The 13,164-nt window shown below is 37.7% G+C and overlaps 1 protein-coding gene across 1 annotated transcript; it reads left to right on the forward strand.

Annotated features, from left to right (window-relative positions):
- Nucleotides 1-1,115: 1,115 nt before the first annotated feature.
- Nucleotides 1,116-4,750, forward strand: LOC133522727 (chorion class B protein PC401-like). Its single transcript, XM_061858152.1, has 3 exons — nt 1,116-1,227; nt 3,931-4,000; nt 4,370-4,750. The coding sequence occupies exons 1-3, from the start codon at nt 1,210-1,212 to the stop codon at nt 4,684-4,686; spliced, it is 405 nt and encodes a 134-aa protein (XP_061714136.1). The 5' UTR covers nt 1,116-1,209; the 3' UTR covers nt 4,687-4,750.
- Nucleotides 4,751-13,164: the final 8,414 nt, after the last annotated feature.

Raw genomic sequence — 13,164 nt, forward strand, 5'->3', positions numbered from 1 at the left:
AACACAATGGAGATCTATTTATAACCGAATTATTATTGCTTATTGACCCTAATGAGGGATAACAGGATTACATCATCATTATGATTGTTCCTCCTTCTTCCTTCTTCCTCGCGTTTTCCCGGCATTTTGCCACGGCTCATGGGAGCCTGGGGTCCGCTTGGCAACTAATCCCGAGAATTGACGTAGACACTAGTTTTTACGAAAGCGACTGCCATCTGACCTTTTAACTCAGAGGGTAAACTAGGCCTTATTAGGATTAGTCCGGTTTCCTCACGATCATCATCATTATTATTGTTAATCGTAAAAAAATATCTATACATGTAAGGTAAAAAAACTCCCTAGAGTTGAATATTATCACTTTTCACTTCATAGTTAGACAAACAATGATGCACTCTCAGAGCATGAAATAATACAGCTTGTATTTTTGATACGACCGCATAAATCTGACATTATAATTTTATTTAATTTTTAATCATTCTTAATAGTGATGTTATGATTTGACAAAGATTACAATTAAATAAAAACTAACAAAAAAAGTCCCCCAAATCTGTTCCCTGCGGAAGGGTGCCCATAATGCTGCCTACATTCCCCCGCTGAATGGCAATGCCCATTCTTTGGCCAAGGAATGAGCCAGCTCTAGGGTCTCTAGTGGTGTCGAGGAGCATCTTTTTTACTTCCTTAAATAAACTATGGGCATCCTGACACCAAGGTCCCAAAGTTTCAACCGCAAACGCCACAAATGTGTGGTTGCTTGACAGACCCGCATATTTGCGGCGCTTTAGAGCTTCAGCTGCTGCCGCCGCACCGCCCGGCCGTGATGAAGTAGAAGCCAAATGAGACGGCGCCAGAGTATCCACACAAGTAGCATCCCAAATTAGCGGCCGTCCCATCCGCCAGGGAATAAATTTAATTTATTTAAATTTAAATAATATAACTAAGTTTAGTAAATTTCAAACAAATACAGATAACCTGCGTTGGTAAGTTCTTCCTTTATAACTATGTATAACTTACTCGTAAATGTTAACTTCCCGCAAAAAAATTACGCAGCCTCCAACCCTCAAATTGACCTTTAATAACAACAGTTATGTTACAAGGATGCGAGATGTTAATTCCTGATGCAACACGCTACGCTCAGGATGCGATGTGCCGCTGCACAGCGTATAAAAACGCGGGCCGCCTGCAATCGGCACAGTTCGTCTAACGATCAAAATGAATACCTACGTTGCTGTAAGTATTATAGATTTTTAATAGTGTTACATCAACTAGTGAAAACTTCGGATAGTTAATTGTTATCGTTTAGAATTATTATAAAACAAAGTTATTTTAAAAATAAGTTAATAGAAATACTTAATTACAAATTCTTAGTTTTTTGCTACATCTCGCATCGATAACTTAAGGTTGACACATTGTACTTTACTTTTTTTTCTATTTAACAGGCACTTCCATTTATATTGAATTCTATATATATTCTTTAAGTTACATGTTGGCAATATAATTAACGGATGTTTAACTTAAATTCACTCTCTCCGATCGACGCAAAAGTTGAATTATGATTTTCAAGGAAATTTCGCAAAACGGTTCTATCCCTATTTTTTTTTCTTGAAAATTAATTATTTTGTAATTGTACAAGCATTTATTATGACACGTCAGCCTGAAACATCATCGCGATATAAGCAGAAATATAATCATTTGCTTACTAGAGTGCACTTTATCCTTACACATGTATTTGTAAAAAAAGGTTACAGTACATATGGTGCTACTTTCCCACACGTGTGCGGGAATGAGCACTTTTCGTGCGTATATCGAAACTTTAAAGACCCAAATGTACTGTAAAACGTTGTACGATACACGTGCGAATAGGCAATTCGCAACTCGTGTCGATTCGACTCGTTGCGAATTTCCTATTTACTGCACTTGTATCGTAAATAACTATTTCACCACACCAGCTGGCAAAGGCTCTCTTGATTATTCAAAAAACTGATGAGAAAGTTGCATTTTTATCCACATGTGGGTCAAAGTAATCTGATGCAAATTTTGAGTTGTTTCCTTATGTTAGCTGAAGCTTATTTTCAAATGATAATTTTGAATGACTAATAATTAATGACGTTCATCTGGATTTGATTTGGTTTCATTTTGTTTTATATCTTACAGTTAATATTGTCTTCGGGTTGGTGTAGTGAAATATTTTGCGTTTCACCCAGGGGCAAAGTTAGTTTAACCTTCGGTTTTGGAATCTTTCGCTTGCTCTGGTATCATATCATATTAGCACGAGCGGTTAAACAACTTTGCCCCCTTGTAAAACAAATAACTATTTTGGTACGGACTTTTTATTGTTACTAGTAAACTTAGGTAGTTCATAATTTTTACTTGCATCATTGACTGATCTGGGCAAGGGGCCTAGCCATATTCTGACCTGGGGGCCTAGCCAAGATGCCAACCGTTTGCGCCGTAGCGAACGAAACTGTGATGTCTTTCTGTAGCACTAATATGGAAGATTGATAGAGACATTACCGTTGCGTTCGCTACGGCGCAAACGATTGGCATCTTTATTTATTCTGTGATCTTGGCTAGGACCTCAGGTCTAACACACTAACAGCAAGACCCGCAACTGGCCATTGGCCGTAGGTATGTTTTTCCAATAATTGACTTAATGCATCAGTAAAAAAACTTGAAAAAAAAAAATTCGGATGTTTGTTGCAAATGCATTTCGATTATTGAACTATCCTTAACCTTTTGAACGCCAAGAACGGCCTAAAAGCGTCGTTACTAGTCGTGCCCACAGAGCCACGGACAACTCTAGGCGTTATGGCGGACGCTGGCAAAGTAACCTTCACACTTTCGAGTAAGGCTCCCTTGCGCCCGGGAGTTTGGCGTTTGAGTGATGTTTGTGTTTATGATAGGTATAAAGCGTTCATAAGCAAATATTTTTTTAAATATTATTCTTTATTTTTTACTCAAGCAAGTATTGTCAATTATTAATCCTTCCACTTTTTACTAGCAGTTTTATTAAATTAAGTAGCTTCTACAAACAGAAACACATTTTAATGTAAAAATGAGTTTATAACATTTCAAACAAAAGTACTAAAATAACTTAAGTAAAAGCTGCAATTTTAAGCTAACAGATCGCTTTTGGCCTGTGAAAAACATTTATTTATAAAATATTTTATTACGTGAGCTTCTGTCAGCCGTATCCAATCAAGCCGTTATTTTTCAGGCAATATTATTATTGGACTAACTTGATTGCTTTCACTTCGAATATTGAAAAATATATTTTATAGTCCAATCAATGTTACTTGTTTATTTATCACTACCTTTTATTATATTTTTGAGTTATTTGAATATAGTTCAGGTTTGTGTTCTCATTGTCATTTTATCAAGGTTAGTTTTAAAGACGAAGTTTGCTGAGTTGCTTAAATAAGGTACAAGATTGAAAAGCTGACTGTATCACTATTGTATACTTTTTCTACGAGTCATCTAAAATAATACTTTTTTAGCTATAAAACCGAAATCATTATCGAAAATTGGTAAGTATCTCAGTAGATAACAACGACCCCGCGCCCGTTTAGTCTTTTCTATGGCAGCGCGGCGGCACGTGATTGGTCGTCTTTTTATACTTGACTACAGCGTATCGAAATTAATTTTATAGTTGAGTTGAGAGCCCATAAATGAAAAGTACGCAATTATAGCTTGGTAAACGAAATCTTAATTCAACCATTACAGTCGAAGAGTAGAAAAACCTAATAGTTTTAGCCAACATTGATGAATGGGTACCTACCTTATTTGTCGATTCATTGTTATGATATTGTTCTTAGAGATTCGAGCTTTTGCGTCAACATTTTCCTTATACAAAAAAATATTTCACGTTTACTCTACAAGTAAGTACAGCTTATAATGGACCAATGATTTATTTTATATTTCTATTTGTTACAGTTGACTTGCCTGCTGGCTGTGGTTGGCATGAGCCACGGCAGTGCCATCGGAGCCTCTAGTCTCGGCTATGGTAATATATTATTTCATGGCTATGGGTACATTGTAATTTATAGGGAGGGTATACCTACCGGTGTAGCCTACACCGTGTAGGCGTTAAACTAATTCTACGGATTCCAACAACGTGTTTTTAGCGTTCACGACGGCCGTTATTCACGTAATACCGTGATAAGTGAATCACGGTCGCCGTGAACGCTGCTCGCACTGTTGGTGCTTGAGAAAGGAGACCTAGGCTCTCCGAAACATCGTCGCGCGAGTGACTTAAAACACGTGAGTGGAATCCGTAGACTTAGTTTAATGTTAGTATGTCCCTAGACAGTTTAAATTCGATTGGTGTAGGCGTTTTTTTATTAATATATGGTTAATATGGTTTATTTTTTAGGTTTAAGCGGTTTAGGCTTGGGAGGCCTCGGCTGGGGCGCGCCCATTGTCAGCGCACCCATCATCAGCGCGCCAATCCTGGCTCCTGCCGTCTCCACCGCCAACCTCGTCAAGGCAGCGCCCATCCCCATCGTCAAGACCGTCTCTGCGCCCATCATCACCAGCCCCGTCATCAGCAGCGTAGGCCTCGGTGGTTGGGGCGGCCTCGGTCTTGGCGGTCTTGGCTGGGGCGGACTCGGCGGCAAAGGCGTGTGGTCCGGTGTCCCCGTCAACACCTGGGGCTACGGTCTCGGCGGCAAGGGTCTCGGTTGGCATTAAATGATGACGAATTGTTTCTTTCTATCTTTCTTCGCCGCCACACTTTAATAAAGCATTCACTTTATTCTGTTTTTTTTCTCTTGCTCCTTATGTTTTTGATACCACGATTTATTTAATACATATTGAATATTGAAATACTAAAAGAAAGAGAACTTAAAAGTCTATTATTATCAAAACCTTACCACACCCTTTATTTGTTATTCAGACAATAAGATACATCATTTCATCTTTATTTTTATTTCATTTATTTGGGGCATCAACATCAATACAAATAAAATATTATAGGGACATTCTTACACAAATTGACTAATTCCCACGGTAATCCAAGAAGGTCTGCGTTGTGGGTACTCGAACAACGATATAGTTATATAATATACAAACAAATACTTAAATACATAGAAAACCTCCATGATTCAGGAACAAATATGCTCATCACACAAATAAATGCCTTTACTGGGATTCGCGCCCTGGACCATCGGCTTCATTGGCAGGGTCACTACCCACTAGGCCAGACCGGTCGTCACAAAACAACAGTCGTAACAAAAAGTAATACATAGCATAATGAACAGAAAACATAGCCAATAACAGATGTCCATGCACAAAAGTACAACTAACATGCAATTAATAAGTGGAACAAGAAATTACTCGTACAAAAAAAGGGAGTTAAAAAGCATTTTATACAAAGTAGATATTTGCTTGCATAACATGTGGGTGTGTTTTGTTTGAGTACGTGTGTGTGTGTGTGTGTGTGTGAGTGTGTGTGTGTGGGAGTGAGTGTGTCTGTGTGTGTATTCGTATGTGTGTGTATTTTTGTATAGCGTGAGGCTGATAAGATGTGTAATTTATTTACCTAGCTTTAGATATTGTCAAGTGTCGCTTTATTTGAATTTCAGTAACAGTCACCAAATACGATTTTTTAAAGTTTATTTTGTGCAGTCGTGGTTGGAATGAGTGTCATTGTACTTAAATTATTCATGACAGATTCAGGATCTCTTGAGGGCAAAAATTGTTCAATGACGCATTATTTATTTACCTTACAATAAAGACTTTTCGAATGTCTCCTCATTTGTCAAATTATAATGAGTACCTATTTTAGAGAGAAAGAAAGAGGGAGAGGATTAGAGCCGGCGTAGCTTTATTTGATGTTCATATGAGCATTGTAATACATATATCTACTTGAAAATAAGTTTTATAATAATAAAAAATGTTTTAGATACGTTTTTATCGCTGACTGTACTTTTGTTTCCAAAGGAAACTATAAAATACTCGAGACAGGTTGCGTTGTTTATCACAGAGGTCTAACCCTCCACCTCCTCAGGCCACCTCCTGTCTCCATCATCATATCAGCTCGATTATGTTAGAAGTTTTTGAGGAAATAGATGAACATTGAACATACACGCATATATATATCCACATACATACTGCTTCTGCTTTGCTGTAGTTGGGTAAAATAAAATAAATACTTAATTCGTGAATCATCACCGCGAACTCACAATAGTCTTAAGCGCCATTATTAAAGGCGCTTAAGTCCTTTGAGCCAATCATCGCTATTTTTAATAATGTTCAAAAAAAAAACGAAACAGCAGTGAAGTTCTGTATTATTACAACCATCAAACCTGTTTACAAAATTTCACCAGTCTGACAATTAGTGTAACTCATAACTTATGTTTTTTTTTCTCTCAAGTCCGACTTACTCTTGACTGTAGATTTCTAATAGGATTTCCTGTATTTTTAGGTAAAGAACTATTATGTGTATTTTTTTCAATGTTTTAGACCCAGTAGTTTCGGAAATAAAGAAGGGAGGAAATGAAAATCATTTCTTGCCTATTTTCTTGAATAACTTCTGAGCTTTTTAAACAAGCCCTTTCATTTGATAAATAGCACGATATAGTTCGCAAAACTTTTATTTTAAATTTTCTCTTTAACTCCACCAAAAGTGTCCCCTATATTCAAAATTTGTTAGTTTAAATTGCATGTCCGTCTTCGGGTTACAGATTTACATATGTGTAGGTAGCAAATTTCAACTTTATTGGTCCAGTTGTTTCAGAGCGTCTTCAGCAGCGGAGTTGAAGCAGTCGCCGTGGTTGAAACCGACCGGGAGATTATAATATAATGTAATGTAAATGTAGATTCGGAGCAACTAGGATATGACCGACGGACAGACAGACGCATGAGTGATCCTATAAGGTTTGTACGTTTTTTTCCTTTTGAGGTACGGAACATTAAAAATCACGAATATAGGTCTAAAATGCAACTTAAAAATTCGTAATATTTTTGCACAAAACTCAAAATTGCTTTTACATATTTTTGATCTAACTCATCAATTACGTTTAAGTATTTGTTAATAATTACAATAAATATAAAAACATTTAATACACTTGTATACAATATCAAAAAACACAACAAGTTAATAACAAAATTACTACACTATCTAGAATAAAATTAATTTCAATAATAACTAATAATAATCATGACTATTCAAACTTATAAACACTATTGGGAAGTAGAATATTATATTACATTACACACAAATACAATTAGAAATTCAAAAACATGATATCCGCGGTCCTGGGCACGCACAACAATCTTTCAAGTTCTTTTCTCATTCTCACTGAGCGTCAGCGTAGCGTCAGATAAATAAATTATACCTTACGAAAGCAGCTGGACCCCATCGACGCCAAATGGTACAAAATGGTACTCTCTACCGAGTCTCTTATATTTATTACGTTTCGAAATTTCGGCGCTTTCCGCAGCTGCGCCCGGTTTTACATTAGTCCGTTAGAGGTGGGACAGTGCCAGTGAGTCTACGCAGGTAATATCCCACACTAACATCCGTCCAAGCTCCTAGGAACCAAAGACACCCCATCAGGCCTCTTGCCATCACCCCTGTGATAATGCCAGTTGGCTCAAGAAGAGCAGGCACATTGATGGTGGCAAGAGATCGATGGATTATGTCATTAAGCGATGCATGTCGTGATAAACGACCTGCACCTTTTTGACAAGATAATCCATGGTGTCCCAGTCGGTCCACGTCCGTGCCACAAGAGCATATATGTGGTGTTGCCACGTCGACCCACCGCAATGGGTCTCACCCCTCCCTCCTTTTTGGTTAGGACGATCAGGTTTGCACCGTATAGGATAGGAACAATTTCGGTGTTAGAATATATTATGCTGAAGCGATTGACATCAAAATCAAAGTGATTTGTTGACTACCCTTAACGTTATTTCGTTAGATTCCAGAAGCTATTCTTCCTTTTTAAACTATAAATGTACACATTAATTATTTATCCTGAGACAAAATATCGAAACAAATGCAGTGCAGCATTTTAAATAATTTCCAGCGTTAATAATATAAATTATATATATATATAAATATAAAATAAACTCGGGCTCGCGGTCAAGTCCGGGTTTCGTGTACCCGGCGTCCGGGCCCCGTTCCCGTGTTACACGGCCCCGGATTTGTGGCCCGTTCGGAACGTGTAATGTGTGTAAGATCTCACTAAAAATATTTTCATGTTAAATGTTGCCAAAACAAGACCATATGGCTCACATTGTCAAAAAGTTATCAGATCTCATGTAGAGCCAATTTTCTATCTCTTCTACACGCCCTAACTCTACAAGCCCTAACTTTACAAACTCTACACCTTAGTCAAAATATGTGGTTTGGCTGTTTTGCTTTTATAATAACTATTTAACAGGAAAGTAATGACAATAAAATTTAAGTCAATAAATCAATACATAAAAAACTTAAAATCTAAATAAAACTAATCTTAAAATAAATAATTAAAAACTATCCCCCTGCGGCATGGTGCCGTAGATGCTGGCAGCATTTCCTCGTTGTATCGCAATACTTATTCTCTGTGCGAGGAAGCTGCCAGCTCTACGATCACCGGTAGCGTCTTCTATTTTTTTAGCTAATTCCTTAAATAGTGTAGATGCATTCGGACCCCACGGGCCAAGGGTCTCGACGCCAAAAGGTACGAAATCGTATTCGGGGCCGAGACACCTATATTTGATCTTTTTTAATTTTTCGGCCGCCTCTGCCGCCGCGCCGGGTTTTGCAGTTGTGCCGTGGAGATGAGACGGGGCTAGAGTGTCTACACATGTGGCGTCCCACACCAGCACCCGTCCCATCTTCCACGGAATTAGTGACATTCCGTCCGGTCTCTTACCATCGTCTCTTACAATACCAGCTGGCTCAAGAAGAGCTGGCACGTTCACGCTGGCAAGAGACCGGCGGAGAATATCGTTAAGCGCGGCGTGTCTAGAGAAGCGGCCGGCGCTCCTTTGGCAGGAGAGCCCGTGGTGTCCGAGGGCGTCGACATCAGTGCCGCAGGGGCACCTATGTGGAGCACAGACCCGGACGCCGAGTCGCAGGCAGGTTGAAACGCGCAGAGTGTGCGTAACAATATAGTACATTACGATACAAGTGCGAAAAATAGGAAATTCGAAACGAGTGGCGATAAATTAAAACACGACCGAAGGGAGTGTTTTAAATCGACACGAGTTGCGAATTACCTATTCGCACATGTATCGTACAACGTTTTACAGTACATATGGCCCTTTAAATGTTCGACACAGTAACGTAATATGCTACTTCTCGCACTAGTGCTATAAAGTAGCCCCATATGTACTGTAAAATACATTTTCACCTTACGTCCATATGATGTTAGCGAATATGTTCGTGTCTTAGGAACATTTTACATGAAAATGTTTTTGGTGGGATTTAATTTCCTTTTATTTTCGCACTACATTGAAGAATAAGTCACTTAATACAAAATATATATCCACAACAAGTTTCGTCAAAAAAAAGTTTCCTTTTGTAAGTTATGACGATATTTTTTGTTCATTTTTTCTTTCTTTTTTGGGGTTCCTTCAGAAGTGCCTTTTTTCATAGCCCATTATCTATCTTTGCATCTCACCTATTATTTTATCTAGCATGAACTTACGCTTATATGGGAAAACCTATTCAAGCTTTCATCCCCTAATTGAAAGGGCGGGGGGTGATTTACTAAAAATCCTGACATTTGTTTTATTTTTTAAACAAAGAGTCCCTATATAAATTTTCAGACCTCTGGCATTAAAGTTGTAATGCGAACAAATAACTATAATAAATAAAAAATTGGCCCAGATGGCACCACTTACAATAATGAGGCAAGCGATGTTGTAGGGAGATTGTAAAAGATTCGCTCTTGGCGCGAAAGTGGTTCCTTTTTTTATTTTCTCAAAAGCTTTTGAGGGATAATTTATCATGTTTTTAACGGTTTAGGGAAATATTTTCGTTCCTACCCCACCTTCTAAAAGTATATGATATGTGATATATTACAAAGTATTCGATATACTGAGAGTGACTTTCTAGTAAAGAATTAAAGTGTAAGTAAATTTAAAAACGTTCTCCAAATCGCTGCCAATGGCAAGGGTGCCCAGAAGGCTGGCCGCATTGCCACGTTAAATGGCAATGCTTACACGCTGAGCGAAATACTGGCCAGCCTTCTGGTTAACTGTGGCGTCGATAATACGCGTCGCTAAACCCTGTATTTCTAGTATTACATACAATTAGAAACCTTAGTAACATTTTACGTGTCTATATAGTCCTGTGTTAAAAGTACAGATTTGATCGAGATGAGATCATAGGAAATTTCGATCCCCATACAAAAATATGCAAAGTTTCAGAAAAAAATGAGTATGGAAAATAGCAATTTTGTTAACTTTCCAACACATTACAAATACTATAACTTAACATATCGAAACCGTTCGGCAGCGCGCTTCCTCGCCGGCGAAACGTTGAATAATTTAACAGTAATCAACTAAATTACCCCGGACTGAAGCAATCTATTCATTACGACGTTGTTAATAACTACATTTTTGCTGCAAAGCCAACAATAATTATAATTACTTAGTCACTTTGGAGATTTGATGCATCCTTTAAAAGCATATTCAAATTTAAGATGCAGGATAATATAATTTTAAGCAACACATTAAAATGGATAAACAAAATGTTTAAAGGTTACATATGTTACATTCCCACGCTGTCTTTTTTCAAAGTTTTTTCAATGTTTATAGCGTACAGTAATCCTACTATAAAACAATACTATGTCTCTTTTCATCAGTCTGCTTCGCATGTCAGCCGTGAGTTCGGCGGTGGCAGCGGCTGAGCAAGCGGCGGCTCGAAAGCCGGAAAAGTATGCGGGGTTGACGAACTTCCCATTCGTCCCTATTCCAGTGGAAACCGCTGCTGCTGGTGTGCTGAGGCCAAGACGTTTAATGGGGAAATGGGCAGACGTTTTAGAGAGAGTAGTCATGACCCTCGCTCCGGGTCACAAGCATTATTCTTATGAAGGTACAACAATAAAACTGTAGCAAAATGAGAGCGTAACTTCATTTGTATGGAGAACTGAGCTTGCTGCAGACTCTTAAGAGTTTTTCTATTTGCCTTGCGGTGTGTAACATTAATGACTTTGCTCCTTGAAACTTCCACGAGCGAAAACTACCGAAAAACGAACTCAATCAACGCCCTAAGTAAACAGTTACTTAGGTCAAGAAACACTTTGGCTTTGTTGCCCATTCCTTATGACTTTTTTTTCCTTATTAGTGCATTATGATACAAGTGCGAAAAGTAGGAATTAGCAATGTCGATGAATTAGGAGTGGCGATAAATTAAAACACGACCGAAGGGAGTTGGAAGGGAGTTGGTTGAGAGGGAGTTGGTTTAGGATTGCGACCTGTTGAGGACAAAATCTGAACATACGAAAACAGTTTTCCAGAGTCAAAACGGCGAACTTCGCTAACGCTTCGGTCAATAATACACAATTTAACAATCGGTTAGTAGGGGTAGCAAAACTAGCAAAGGAAATACTATATGGTAAAGTAGGAACTTGTCAATATTCTTTTCTCACTCTGTATTCTAAATGCATCTACTCCCCGTTCAAATTCTTGATGTCTATTAATTTAATTAATTCCTAGAGGTGGACCAAGCTAACTTGGCAGTGACATTGATAGCACAGAGTGTGCAAATAAATAAAATAATAAATATTATAAATAAATATTATAGGACACTGTTACACAAACTGACTAAGCGTCATAGTAAGCTCAAGAAGGCTTGTGCTGTAGGTTATTCAGACAACGATATATATAATATATAAATACTTAAATACATAGAAAACAACCAAGACTTAGGAACAAATATCCGTGCTCATCACCACAAATAAATGCCCTTACCGGGATTTGAGCCCAGAACCATCGGCTTCATAGGCAGGGTCACTACCCACTAAGTAATAGGCCAGAACGGTCGTCAAAGTCGAGCAAGTGTTATTAAACATCATAATTTCATTTTTGACGTTGAAGTTTGACGTTTAATATAACACTTGCACAGTCTGTGCTACCAAAATCACTGCCAACTTAGCTTGGTCTAATTCTACTAGATTTGAGCGTTAGTTTAAATCGTTGTACTAGTTATTTATTTAATTAAATACATACTAATTTCAATTATAACTTATTACTACTTAATGTTAAATTTGAAAAGGTACTTAGTTTACCTTGTATATTCATTTTCATCTTATAGCGTTTAGATAATGAAGAAATTAGGTTAGCATGTTACCTATGTAAATAAGATACTTACGTTAACACCAACTATGCAAACAATAATTAAATGTACTTACGTACATGAAATATTAACCTTAACCCACCTAAATACAGTCTAAATATTTATGTAGTTATATTGTTTGTATCATCATAAAAATGGAGTCTAATATTACAATACATGATCATTTGAACATTTCCATCATTTTAGGCTTCACCACATTACTTTTTTTTTCTACGTACAGGGTGAAATTGTTTTCAGAGTGGTGAATATGTGGGTCATACTGAATAACTTTTATTATGGGGCCAACCCATAGAAAACATTGATGGGACACCAAAATGTATACGGCAAATTTTTTTTCGTGAAATCGGTATCTCTTAAGGTCTTCTATCATTGGCCTTCGTTTGATCTATACTGAATGATCTGAGGCCAATTTGAACATCCATTTTGAATCTTAATGATGTTATTTTGCTATCCTGAGCGCATGGATTTCGCTTGTACTTGTTCGACTGTTGGTAAATACATTGGCGCGATTGAGGCTCACGAGCGTAGGATAACTATAGGTATGTCCTGTGTTGTCTGCGATGTCCAGAACAATAAACCAAATCAAAATTTATTATACACCGAACATTCTTATCGTGCGTGGTAAGTCTTGAAACGTCGTCATTGGCAAAATCCATCCTATCAAAAGTCCCACAAGCGGGGAAAGCCATAAATAAATAAATAAACTAAATTAGGTATACCATTTTGATGTAAGTTTTGATTGGCCTTCCTATATAATAGTCACCCTCGCAGCTTATAATCACTACCGACGCAACTGCCACTCAATGGTACACGGGATTTATGGAGCCACGCAATTTGGGTCAACCAAGGGCGTTATCGGACATCGTATAAATCTA

The sequence above is a fragment of the Cydia pomonella genome, chromosome 11 (genome assembly GCF_033807575.1).
Source record: "Cydia pomonella isolate Wapato2018A chromosome 11, ilCydPomo1, whole genome shotgun sequence".
Classification (NCBI taxonomy): Eukaryota; Metazoa; Arthropoda; class Insecta; order Lepidoptera; family Tortricidae; genus Cydia; species Cydia pomonella.

Excerpts from the sequence above, each read along its gene's own strand:
- LOC133522727 (XM_061858152.1), top strand. Across the intron at positions 4,001-4,369 it reads AGCCTCTAGTCTCGGCTATG|GTTTAAGCGGTTTAGGCTTG; the intron begins GTAATATATTAT and ends TTTATTTTTTAG.